This window comes from Grampus griseus (assembly GCF_964374135.1).
Source record: "Grampus griseus genome assembly, chromosome: 4".
Classification (NCBI taxonomy): Eukaryota; Metazoa; Chordata; class Mammalia; order Artiodactyla; family Delphinidae; genus Grampus; species Grampus griseus.
In genome coordinates, this window is record NC_138997.1 from 108,897,043 (window position 1) to 108,911,522 (window position 14,480).

Here is a 14,480-nt window from a genome sequence, read left to right on the forward strand (position 1 = left end):
TGTGTTTGCTGAGAAGGGTAACGGATGTAGGTGGGGATTGCAAGTTTGGAATTATTTGAATCATAGGATCTTTGGATTATAGGAACTGTGCTGGATTTGTCTTGAAAAATAATGGGTGAATAGGCTTTCTGAGGCAGAGAAATGGATCTAGTAGAGGCTGCAAGAAGGAAAGATGAAAAGGGAGAGAGAGACACATACAATTGCCTGGGAGCTGACTTGTAAAGAAATGCCAAAAGAGATTTATGTTCTGAGAGGCAAATTCTCCCTTTGGGCTAATGTACAAAATCCTCAGCAAAATTCACATTTGTCATTCAGGATACATGAAAATGAAAAAAAGTGATATATATGAAGTTACTTAAAATCTGGGTCATATGAATAAGGGTAAATGAAAACAGTAGGTTATCGGGAACTAGCTATCATACAAAATCAAGAGTCAGAATCACTTATAGAGCACTATGTGGGGGGCAGACAGGTGTCATTCTAGGCACTTTTAAGGACTGCACTGTCCCTTGTTGCAAAGACTATGTAAAGATGGAACAGCAAAATAATTTCAAAAGGAACTGTCTCCTTTAAGGCAGGAATGAAGAAAGAGGAGTAAAGGGGAAAGGGGAAATAGAAGGGCTCTCAAAAGCAAACAGCCAACTGGGGATGAGATAAAGGAGTAAAATGTTCAAGTCGAACAAACAGAAAAACAGTTTCCTTGGTTTTCTTTCTGTTTAAGGTTAAGCCTGTTAGAATAAAGTGGAGAGGAACAGTACCCTCATTAAAGAGCGGTCTCACTTGCCAGGAAACTTGCATCTTTATAGCAGAGCAGAAATCCTCCTTGGTGCCAGGAAGCCCTTGACTGTATCAACCCCTGTGTCCTAGCTGTCAAGAAAGAGATTATTCATGTATTCTTTGCATTTTAGAAAAGATTTTTGTTTTTAGGAAAAATATTTTTAGCTGATGTTACCAGCTGAGGGCCTGGGGTAGAATGGGAGGCTTGTGGAAATATTTGCTGGGCTAGTAAATCGGTTTTGGAGATATGCACCACTTAAGCCTAAGAGTATACTCCCTGCTATCCATCATTCTCTTAACTTAACCTCTCTATTAATTATTTTCTTGACCAGGCAGTTTATATTTGATGTTGATAAAGTTAGTTTTGCAAAACACTGAAGTGTTATTTTCCTCTATGAAAGAAAGGAGGCATTTTTTTTCAGCACAGTTTGATGTTAAGGGAATTTGGAATTTTACAATGAGAAGTATATACATGGAGGGGCTGTACAACTAAGGAAGAAGAGCTGAAATCTCTCTTCATGGCTATGCAAACCGCAGAGTTACACCTCCACTGGTGACTTCCTAAATTCAGTGCCTGTGGAACATCTGAATAGACAAGTGTTCCTGCAACTGAGACAGGTCTGGCTTTAGTAGCTGTGGGCTTTGTGGGCATGTACATGCAGGTGTTGTGCCAGGCCAGAGTCTGAGCTGCTTCAATAGCTCCCACAGCAGGTCCAGGTGCATGACTACTGCAGTCCTGGAACCTGACCTCAGTAGATCTGCACTGGTGGCCTGGTGAAAACAACACCTGTGAGTCACCAGGACCATCTGCCAGCATACCCAAGGTTAAGGTGGGACTGACAGCAGTGCCAACAACAGTGTACTTTATGAGCCTGCACAAAGCATGAAAGGGGACACAACAGAGCACACTCACAGGTGAACAACCCCAGAGGAGGAATACTCAGAGGATTCTCTCCCAATGGGAGTACTTCAATCCTGCCTACCTTGCATCACAGATCAGAAACACAGCTAAGATGCATATCTCAGGGCCTCTACTTCAACAACTAGGGAGCACACCATACCCCTGACAGGGCAGTGACAACCACAGAGCAAAGGGGTGGCCCAGCTCAATATCCAGCTTACCCACCAGGGGGCAGAAACCAGAAGCAAGAGGAACTGTGATCCTGCAGGCTGTGGAAAGGATACCATAAACACAAAAAGTTAGACAAAATGAGTTGACAGAGAAATCAGTTGCAGATGAAGGAGCAAGATAAAAACCTACAGAACAACTAAACGAAGAGGAGATAGTCAATCAACCTGAAAAAGAATTCAGAATAATGATAGTAAAGATGATCCAAGATCTCGGAAAAAGAATGGAGGCATGGATTGAGAAGATGCAACAAATGTTTAATGAAGACCTAGAAGAACTAAAGAACAAACAAACAGAGATGAACAATGCAATAACTGAAATGAAAAATACTCTAGAAGGAATCAATAGCAGAATAACTGAGGCAGAAGAATGGATAAGTGAGCTGGAAGACAAAATGGTGGAAATCACTGCCATGGAACAGAATAAAGAAAAAAGGACAGTCTCAGAGACCTATGCAACAAAATCAAACACAAGAACATTTGAATTACAGCAGTCTCAGAAGAAGAAGAGAAAGAGAAAGGGCCTGGGAAAATATTTGAAGAGATTATAGTCAAAAACTTCCCTAATGTGGAAAAGGAAATAGTCACCCAAGTCCAGGAGGCACAGAGTCCCATACAGGATAAACCCAAGAAGGAACATGCCGAGATACATATTCATCAAACTAACAAAAATTAAATGCAAAGAAAAAATATTAAAAACAACAAGGGAAAGCAACAAATCACATACAAGGGAATCCCCATAAGGTTATCAGATGACTTTTCAGCACAGACTCTGCAAGCCGGGAGGGAGTGTCATGATATGTTTAATGTAATGAAAGGGAAAAACGTACAACCAAGAACACTCTACACAGCAAGGCTGTCATTCAGATTCAATGGAGAAATCAAAAGCTCTACAGACAAGCAAAAGCTAAGAGAATTCAGCACCACCAAACCAGCCCTACAACAAATGCCAAAGGAAGTTTGAAGGCAGGGAAAAAAAGAAGGCAGGGAAAAAAAGAAGGCAGGGAAAAAAAAACTTCAAAGAGACCACAACTAGAAACAAGAAAATCACAAATGGGAAGGCTAACTGGTAAAGGTAAACATACAGTAAAGGCAGGAAATCATCCATAAAAAATATAATATTAAAATCAGCAACAGTGAAAAGAGAAGTTGGAAATGGGAATTGCATTTGAAACGAAGAGACCAGCAACTTAAAACAACCTTGTATATATATAGACTGCTTTATCAAAACCTCATGGAAAACACAAACCAAAAAACTACAATAGATACACACACAAAAAAGAAAAAGCAGCCCAAACACAACACTAAAGATGGTCATCAGATCACAAGTGAAGAGAACAAAAGAGGAAAGGAAGAAAAAACACCTACAAAAACAAACCCAAAACAATTAAGAAATTATCAATAGAATTACATATCAATAATTACCTTAAATATAAATGGATTAAATGCTCAAACCAAAAGACTTAGACTGACTGAATGGATACAAAAACAAGGCCCTATATAGGCTGTCTACAAGAAACCCACTTCAGACCTAGGGATACATACAGACTGAAAGTGAAGAGATGGAAAAAGATATTCCATGCAAATGGAAATCAAAAGAAAGCTAGAGTAGCAATATTCATATCAGACAAAATAGACTTGAAAATAAAGACTGATACAAGAGACAAGGAAGGTCACTACATAATGATCAAGGGATCAATCCAAGAAGAAGATACGAAATTGTAAATATTTATGTATGCAGCATAGGAGCACCTCAATATATAAGGCAAATGGTAACAGCCGTAAAAGGGGAAATCAACAGTAACACAATAATAGTGGGGGACTTTAACACCCCGCTTACACCAATGGATCATCCAGACAGAAAATTAATAAGGAAACATAGCCTTAAATGACACATTAGACCAAATAGACTTAAATGATATTTACAGGGCATTCCATTTGAAAGCAGCAGAATACACTTTCTTCTCAAGTGCACATGGAACATTCTCCAGGATAGATCACATCTTGGGTCACAGATCAAGCCTTGATAAATTTAAGAAAATTGAAATCATATCAAGCACCTTGTCTGACCACAGCACTCTGAGGTTAGAACTCAATTACAGGAAATAATCTATAAAAAACACAAATACATGAAGGCTAACCAATATGTTATTAAATAACCAATGGGTCACTGAGGAAATCAAAGAGGAAATCAAAAAATACCTAGAGACAAATGACAATGAAAACATCGATCCTAGATCTATGTGACACAGCAAAAACAGTTCTAAGAGGGAAGTTTATAGCAATACAATCTTACCTTAAGAAACAAGAAAAATCTCAAACAAACAACCTAACCTTATACCTAAAGCTACTAGAAAAAGAAGAATGAAGAGAACCCAAAGTTAGTAGAAGGAAAGAAATCATAAAGATCAGAGCAGAAATAAATGAAATAGAGACAAAGAAAACAGTAGCAAAGATCAGTGAAACTGAAAGCTGGTTTTTTGAGAAGATAAACAAAATTGATAAATCTTTAGCCAGACTCATCAAGAAAAAAAGGGAGTGGTCTCAAATCAAAATTAGAAATGAAAAAGGAGAAATTACAATGGATACCACAGAAATACAAAGATCATAAGAGACTATTATAAGCAACTATACACCGATAAATGGAGAAATGGACAAATTCCTAGAAAGGCACGACCTTCCAAGACTGAACCAGAAAGAAATAGAAAATATGAACAGACCAGTCACAAGTACTCAAATTGAAAGTGTGATTTAAAAACGTCCAACAAAAGCCCAGAACCAGATGGCTGCACAGGCAAATTCTATCAAACATTTAGAGGAGACTTAACACCTACCCTTCTGAAACTCTTCCAAATATTGCAGAGGCAGGAACACTCCCAAGCGCATTCTACAAGGCCACCATCACCCTGATACCAAAAACAGACAAAGATATCACAAAAAGAGAAAATAACAGGCTGATATCACGGATGAACATAGATGCAAAAATCCTCAGCAAAATACTAGCAAACAGAATCCAACAACACATTTAAAGGATCATACACCATGATCAAGTGGGATTTATCCCAGGGATGCAAGGATTCTTCAATATACGCAAATCAATGTGGTACACCACATTAACAAACTGAAGAATAAAAACCATATAATCATCTTAATAAATGCAGAAAAAGCTTTTGACAACTTTTAACACCAATTTATGATTAAAACTCTCCAGAAAGTGGGCATAGAGGGAACCTGCATCAACATAATAAAGGCCATATGTGACAACCCTACAGTTAACATCATACCCAATGGTGAAAAGCTGAAAGATTTCCCTAAGATCAGGAACAAGACAAGGATGTCCACTCACCACTTTTATTTGGCATAGTTTTGTAAGTCCTAGCCATGGCTATCAGAGAAGAGAAAGAAATAAAAGGAATCCAAACTAGAAAATAAGAACTAAAACTGTCACTGTTTGCAGATGACATGATACTATACATAGAAAATCTTAAAGATGCTACCAGAAAAATACTATAGCTCATCAAGGAATTTGGTAAAGTTGCAGGATACAAAATTTATACACAGAAATCTCTTGCATTACTATATACTAACAACAAAAGATCAGAAAGAGAAATTAAGGAAACAATCCCATTTACCATCACATCAATAAGAATAAAATACCTAGAAATAAACCTACCTAAGGAGGCAAAAGAACTGTACTCAGAAAACTATTAGATACTGATGAAAGAAATCAAAGATGATACAAACAGATAGAGAGATATGCCATGTTCTTGGATTGGAAGAATCAATAATGTGGAAATGACTGTATTACCCAAAGCAATCTACAGATTCCACACAATCCGTATCAAATTACCAATGGCATTTTTCACAGAATTAGAACAAAAAAAAATTACAATTTGTTTGGAAACACAAAAGACCCTGAATAGCCAAAGCAATCTTGAAAAAGAAGAATGGAGCTGGAGGAATCAGGCTCCCTGACTTCAGACTACACTACAAAGCTACAGTAATTAAAACAGTATGATACTTGCACAAAAACAGGAATATAGATCAATGGAACAGGATAGAAAGTCCAGAGATAAACCCATGCACCTATGAATACCTAATCCACGACAAAAGAGGCAAGAATATACAATTGAGAAAAGACAGTCTCTTCAATAAGTGGTGCTGGGAAAACAGGACAGCTAGGTGCAAAAGAATGAAATTAGAACACTCCCTAACACCATATGCAAAAATAAACTAAAAATGGATTAAAAACCTAAATGTAAGGCTGGATACTATAAAACGCTTAGAGGAAAACATAGCCAGAACACTCTTTGACATAAATCACAGCAAGATCTTTTTTGATCCACCTCCTAAGTAGTGAAACTAAAAACAAAAATAAAATATGGGGCCTAATTAAATTTCAAATTTTTACACAACAAAGGAAACCATAAACAAGATGAAAAGACAACCCTCAGAATGGGAGAAAATATTTGCAAATGAAGTAACCGACAAGGGATTAATCTCCAAAATATACAAACAGCTCATGAAGCTCAATATCACAAAAACAAACAACCCAATCAAACAATGGGCAGAAAATCTAAATAGTCATTTCTCCAAAGAAGACATACAGATGGTCAAAAAATGTATGAAAAGATGCTCAAGATCACTCATTACTAGAGAAATACAAATCACAACTACGATGAGGTATCACCTCACACCTGTCAGAATGGCCTTCATCAAAAAATCTACAAATAATGAATGATGGAGAGGGTGTAGAGAAAAGGGAACCCTCTTGCACTGTTGGTGGGAATGTAAATTGGTACCGCCACTATGGAGAATAGTATGGAGGTTCCTCAAAAAACTAAAAATAGAACTACCATATGACCCAGCAATCCCACTCCTGGGCATATACCCAGAGAAAACCATAATTCAAAAAGAAACATGCACCCCAATATTTATTGCAGCACTATTTACAATAGGCATGATATGGAACAACCTGAATGTCCATCAACAGAGGAATGGATAAAGAAGATGTGGTACATATATACAATGGAATATTACTCAGCCATAAAAAGGAATGAAATAATGCCATTTGCAGTGACATGGATTGAGCTAGAGATTGTCATACAGAGTGAAGTAAGTCAGAAAGAGAAAGACAAATATCGCATAATATGGCTTATATGTGGAATCTAAAAAAATGGTACAGATAAACTTATTTGCAGAGCAGAAATAGAGTCACAGATGTAGAAATCAAACTTATGGTTACCAAGGGGGGTGAGGGGAGTGGGATGAATTGTGAGATTGGGATTGACATACACTACTATATATAAAATGGACAACCTGCTGTAATGATAACCTACTGTATAGCACAGGAAACTCTACTCAGTGCTCTGTGGTGACCTAAATGGGAAGAGAATCTGAAAAAGAGTGGATATATGTATATATATATAACTGATTCACTTTTCTGTACAGCAGAAACTAACACAACATTGTCAAGCAGCTATACTCCAATAAAAAATTTTTTTAATTAATATAATCATTATCACCAATAATTAACATCCATTTATTGATCACAAAATACATGTGTTGACATCTAGCAAACTGATATAGAAAACCCTTGTAAAAACAAAAGTATATGCATGGTGTAAATTCTTTTTACTAACATGAAATTTTTGTTTACTGGAATACTATATCAATAATCTATAATGGGGAGAGTCCTATATTATTTTACTAGTGGCAGGGCTAAGAAATATTTTTATTTAACAAAATATGGAAAACTTTCAAGAACAATTTCATTTATTCAGCAATAGATAAGTAGACCTCATTTTTGGTCCTGAGGATATAATATAATCCTGAAGACATGAACTTTGTCCTGAAGATTCAGACTAAAATCTTTCCTCTCTGTACTGGGTCTAGGGGCAGAGTATCAGGTTGGAACTCAGGAAGCCTAATTTCCAGAACTAGTTCTCCATTTAAAGGTTTTTGACCTTTAGCAAGTCACATCACATGACTGCATTTTCTTATGTATAAAATAAGAATGCAGCTGATTCACAAAACTTTATTCTTTCAATTATTTATTAATTCACCATCCAGAAATCATTATGCTATGCACTGAGGAGACAATAGTGAGTACAGCACTTCTCTTGTTCAGTAGTCTACAACAGATTTGGGAATTTACCTGTGATAAAATGCCCCACATTTCTTAGGGACATTACCAGCCATCATTTTAATTTAACCTAACCTAATTTTAAAGTACCTTATTCTTTCCTCCTCTATTTTTTTGTATCCTCTAACAGTACTTGAACTTATTTTTAAATGAGGTTTAATTATAAACTGAAGAATTGTAAATGGATATTAAATGATATATTGTTGAGATAAGTGAAATTTCAATTATTCAAACAGTCTAGTTAAGACTATTTAAGTCTACATTAAGAACTACTTAAGCAAGGTAAAAGAGCTTGAGTTTCCTGATTTGTTAAAAATGGAAGAAAATAGTTTCCACTAGGCTTACCTCCTGGGGATATTGTGAAGATTAGTACAGTCTATGTATGAGACTATACATATACATATATATATATATATATATACACATACATATATATGTATACATGTATATACATGTATATACATATACATGTATATGTATATATACACACACACATATATATATATAATATAAATACTCAGATGTAAAGTATCCTTCTGAAACCTGGTCCTTTGAGCAAGTTCTCTAAAAGAACTCAACTCTAAAAACTTTTGTCCAGGATTCAAGTCCAAGTTCTGCTACATATTAATTTTGTGAGTTTGAGATTCAATTTCATTTTTATGTAAAACAAGAAAAAATCACATAGATACTGTGAGAATTAAATAATATTCATGTGAGAGTTATTTAGAAACTGTGACTCACTGTAAAATGTAGGTCAATATTATGTTTAAAAAGATAAATGGCCAGTTTTATACCTCTTTACTATTCTACCACATGAAGTTTTCTTATCTTCACAGTACTGGCATATATATTCACAGTAAAGTGCCTAAAGTAATGGGTACCATTTACTGAGAACAGTTCTATGTGCCAGGCACTTTTTGAAGTACTTAACAAGTATTGCCTCATTTAATCCCTATACAACCACATAGTATATGCATTATTATTATTTTCATTTCAGTTTATAGGGATTGTAACCTCTCTGAGGCTCAGCTAGGCTATATTCCCCAAGGTATGTGCCAGAGTCAGCATTTGAACTTGGCACACTGAATAAGAGTCTCTGTTCCCAGTCATTACATTAAATTGTCTAAGAGTAACATAAAAGAATGCCATTTGTTTATCCATTCATCAACCCATTCTATATTTCTCTGAATATGTATTTTCCAATTCTCTCAAAGTTTAAATATAATCTAATTCCATAAACAAAAAATCATTTTTAACTAAACAAAATGATTTTATGAATTTTTATATGTAAAAATAAACAAGAATCACTGAGAAAATTCTGGGAAAAAAAGAGTAAATAGAGGTGAAGAGTTGCCCTATCAGATATTAAAGTACATATAAAGCTTCATTAATTTAACCAGTATGGTGATAATGCATGAACAGCCAGATAAAACAGAGTAGAAAGGAGACTGAGTCTCAAACACATTGGAGAACTTAGAACTAGAAGAGTTTGATTTAATCTAATCTATCCATATAAAGAGTGATTTTATAAAATCGACAATAATTGATACTATTCTCACAAGAGCATGTTCTGAAGTATTGAGAATTGTAAGATAGTGGTCCAGGTTCATTCTTTTATATGTTGCTGTCCAGTTTTCCCAACACCATTTATTGAAGAGACTGTCCTTTCCCCATTGTATATTCTTGGCTCCTTTGTTGTAAATTTCTTGAGCATATATGTGTGGGTTCTTTTCTGGGTTCTATTCTGTTCCATTGATAAATGTGTTTGTTTTTATGCCAATACCATACTGTTTTAATTACTATAGCTCTGTAATATAGTTTGAAATCAGGAAGCATTCTGACTTCAGCTTGATTTTTCTTTCTCAAGATTGGTTTGGCTATTCAGTGTTTGTATGTGGTTCCATACAAATTTTATAATTATTTGTTCTATTTCTGTGAAAAATGCTATTAGAATTTTGATAGGAATTGCATTGAATCTATAGATTTCTTTAGATACTATGAGCATTTTAACAATATTAATTCTTCCAATCCATGAACACAAAACATCTTTCCATTTATTTGTGTCTTCTTCAATTTCTTTCATCACTGTCTCATTGTCTTCAGTGTATGGGTGTTTCACCTCCTTGGTTAAGCTTATTCCTAGATATTTTATTCTTTTTGATGCAATTGTAAGTGTTATTGTTTTCTTAATTTCTCTTTCTGATAGTTTGCTATTAGTGTATAGAAATGCAACAAATTTCTCTATGTTGATGGTGTAGCACTTGTTATTGATTTCATATGCTAAACTTAATTTTCCTTTGAGAAATCCACATTGTGTAAACTTGGTTGCAATCTTCCCTGCACCTGTAATTGCAGCATGAGAAATATTAATGGGTAATCCATAGAGGAATCTTTTCAAGTGATTGTGACGCACTAAAGGGCTGCAGATATTTCCTCCTAAAGTGCTATCTTTTCTTATTTTTCGAAAGGAATAAACATTTCCACTTCTCAAGTACTGTAGCAAACCAGAAAGGAATACACAGAAACTTTTCTAGGCTTTTCAAAATAATTCCTATCCACTGCCACTTAGGAAGAAGATTTAATCAAAGCAAGTGACATTTGCGATCAATGCAAAGCTTAGAGGTAGGCGGTACACCTGATTGCAAGTTGTATCCCCGGTGGGGTAAAAGTTAGAGAGAGGGAACGAACAGCTATTAGTTTTCTTTACACTTCACTGCTTCAATTAGGAGTATTTCATGATAATATTATTCATATCTGTTATAAATTTTAGGTGTTTTTTGACTTTGTTTTGATTTTAGTTATTTTCCTTTAAGACAATGGGGTTTTGAAATACCCAGTTGGATAAATTTTCATTATATCCTGATGAATTAAACTATTTATATAATTTCAGAAGTATAAAAAGCATGTGTGTTCTAATGGTGTTCTTTGATTTATCAGCCAAAATACAAACGTTTCTCAAAATATCTTAATGAAAAATACTTGGTAAAAAATTAGGAACTTCTATATAAAAGTGCTTACAATATTTATTTTTCTTTGTTGGGGAAATATTGTGTTATACATGACAGAAACTTAAAAAGATAATTTCATGGTTTTTGACTTTAATTTCCCTAGAAAATCTACTACTAAAATGTTGGTTTTATACCTGGATGATAATATACATTTTTTAAAACACATTTATTTATTTATTTATTTATTTTTGGCTGTGTTGAGTCTTCATTGCCACGTGCAGGCTTTCTATAGTTGCGGCGTGTGGGGGCTACTCTTTATTGTGGTGTGCGGGCTTCTCATTGCGGTGGCTTCTCTTGTTGTGGAGCACAGGCTCAAGGTGCATGGGCTTCAGTAGTTGTGGCACACGGGCTCAGTAGCTGTGGCTCACGGGCTCTAGAGCACAGGCTCAGTAGTTGTAGCACACAGGCTTAGTTGCTCCGCGGCATGTGGGATGAATGAAACTTCTGAAAGACTATATAGTACATCAGAGGCATTCTGTTCAATAAAGGACAAAGATAGCTAGAGCTGCAGAAATACAATCCACTGGGACTCCTACAGTGAAATTTCAGAAGTTTTACGTGGTGTAATTAAGAATACTCTGCAAAAGGTAATAAAAAGTCTTTCTGTAAGGAAGTAACAATATCCCAGACTGATATTGTACATGGCCAGTGGCTTATAGAAGATAAAAGGAAAGTAAAATTAAAAGTTGATTAAAAAAAACAGGAAAAAAGTAGGAGTCAAGCATCAAATCATATTATATTAAAATGCCATAACTAGGTTTTTTCCCTTCTCTTCACACAAATGCTGGATAAATTATATGAAACGGTACCTTCCTTTTAGCCTTTAGCTGCTCATGATACTTGTCACAGGTGTCCCCTGGGATCTCTCCTCCCCAGAGAGTGATTCCAACAATGGTGTATGTGATACCCATGGTGAGCAATGGGAAACAGTACACCAGTATAATAACAATAATATGGTAACTGTAAGAAATAAGAAAAATATATACTGAAGAGTGTATTGGAATGAAATAGTAAGACTTTGAATTCATTCCATTTTAAGTCATAATTGAACATGCCAAAGATTATTCCCACATTTTCTCTAAGTCCTCATTTCACAAACCCATCACAATACTATGCTATTGTCACTTACAATCATCCAGATGCTACCAGATGATCTTTGTCAATCTTTACTTCGTGTATGAAAACTATAGCTGAACTGTAGTGCTCATTTAAACTACACACGTTCTCCCTTGCATAGAAGTTCAGGATGAATGCCTTTTCTCTGCTTGGTAGTCATTGAGCTAACCTAATTAAATGTATAATCGGAGGAAAAGAGATGGGACATATTAAACTGATGAATTGACATATTTTCTCCTATGTAAAACTATTACATATATCCTACAACATCAGTCATATTTGAAATAAATCATTCTTCAACCAAATGAAGAAAATGTGACTAGATGCTCTGAGTCACACTGGCATTTTTCCAAAGTCATGGTACATTTGATTGCATCATTAAATTTGGTAAATAATATACAGGTGTGTTAGTCACATCAAAATTATTATACTATAAATTATAACTAAATTTTGGGATTTCATAGCTTTCAATAAAAATTATCAGGATGCAATTAGGGAGGACTAGAAGGGCAACCAATAACATAATAGCCAAATTAGAATTTGTATAAACTTTTGGGTGGCTTCTACTATCTTATGAAGGCTTTAAAGTAATTAAAGAGCTTGGCATGCTAGTCTTCTCAATCCCAGGTTTTTTTTGGGTTTTTTTTTTTGGTAAAGGGAATCTTAAATCTTCTTGATTTCTGTACCCTGATAGCTTATTAAGTATTAACTAAGTCAATGGGGAATTAAGTCAACAAATAATTTAATTTTATTATTTTGATTAAATTAATTTTGTTATCATACAACCTAAGAATTATTAATAGTATATAATGGATAGATGCAGTCCTCAGTTTAATAACTGCTGCCTGCTTTTCCTTTAATAAGTACTTCTTAATGTTTTTCTTTAAAAATCTGCACTCTGAGTAGAGCAGAGTTGGATAAAATGGCTGCTTTAAAAGATGATCACTGTATTTGCATCATTTGTTATTTTTAAAGGAAAAAATAGTTCACTAAATAAGAATTTTTTGAAATAAAATTTAAATGGTCAGCATAAAAACCAAAATGCAAACAATTGAACAATTATGTTTTTTTCATTTGCTTTTCTTAAGGTGGGTTCAAATTATGAAATATCAGATTCTATCATATAGCATTCCTATTTCCTTTCTAACCTAGTGCTTAAGTTTCTTTAATGCTAAAACAAAGGAACACAACCTAGAACCTACTAAGACTTCCTTTCCCTTCAGCCAGGCTTCTTAAAAGAGCAATCTGCACCTTTGGGTTTCAGTTCCTCCCTTCTGGCTCATTTCTCAGTGGATAACAACCTGGCTTTCCTTTGCACTTTCATTTCCAGTGATCTTATCAGTTCCTCCAGAAACTCTCCAGAGCTACCCCACATAGAGGTCTTCACATTTTTCCAGTTAGAAACCTTTGTAACTTATGCAAACGAATTGACTATATCATATTGTAGTATAGTATTTTTACGTGTCTCTTTCCCAAGTAATGTGTGAGCCCTTGAGGGAAATGTCTATGGCTTATCTATGTAATAGTTGCTCCCAACCTGTAGTTCATTACGTGTTCAACACATTTAGTTGAAAATTGTAATAGAGTGTTAACTTACGTGAAATGTTGTTTGGGACCTTCTGGCCATTGCACATAGCAAAGAGTACGGCCCGGCATGACTTTGGTTTTGGAGTAAAGACACTGAGGGAAGGCAAGTAGAAATGCTAGAATCCAAATGCCTCCAATGACAATCTTGGTTGCAGTGGCAGACAGTCTGGGCTTCAAGGGATCAATAATGGCCATATACCTATATAAAAACAAGCAAAACCATTTTGTTGGCTATCTTGTTAATGGAGTTTAAAATGAGTTTCAGAGGAGTTTCCAGGGCCAGGGTTATCTCTCTTCTGATAAACAAACTGAAAAAGATTTTGCTTGTATAAAGGCAGCATAGAATAATTATGGCATAGTGTTAGGAATCAGGCAGATCAAGGTTCAAACCCTATCCTGTCACTTATTTAACTTTTTGAACTCCATTACTTTTAAAATAGAAATAAGAACCCCCCTCTCTTAGTGGTGAAGTAATGATCAATAGAAATAATGTAAGTGAAAGGTATTGATTATTTGCTGCTGTGCCTAACACATTATCAGAACTCATATGTCTGCTGGATGGAATTGGAAAGATGCGTATTAAGTGCTTAAAAATATGAATTCTGTACCCCAAAACCTCCATTTTTCTTATGTATGTTTAACTTTTTAAAAAGAAAATTCAAAACAACTAATATGGATAATGTCTACATGATTGACAAAATGAGGAATCCCTCAGAAGG

At 35.0% G+C, this 14,480-nt stretch overlaps 1 protein-coding gene across 1 annotated transcript in view; it reads right to left on the bottom strand.

Annotated features, from left to right (window-relative positions):
- Positions 1-14,480, bottom strand: part of TACR3 (tachykinin receptor 3) — a gene marked incomplete at both ends in the record, with an annotated part of 60,909 nt that overhangs the window by 22,698 nt on the left and 23,731 nt on the right. The window contains 2 exons of the mRNA XM_082653141.1: positions 11,868-12,018; positions 13,772-13,960. Coding sequence (XP_082509267.1) covers positions 11,868-12,018; positions 13,772-13,960 — 340 coding nt within the window. The remainder of the gene's footprint in view (positions 1-11,867; positions 12,019-13,771; positions 13,961-14,480) is intronic.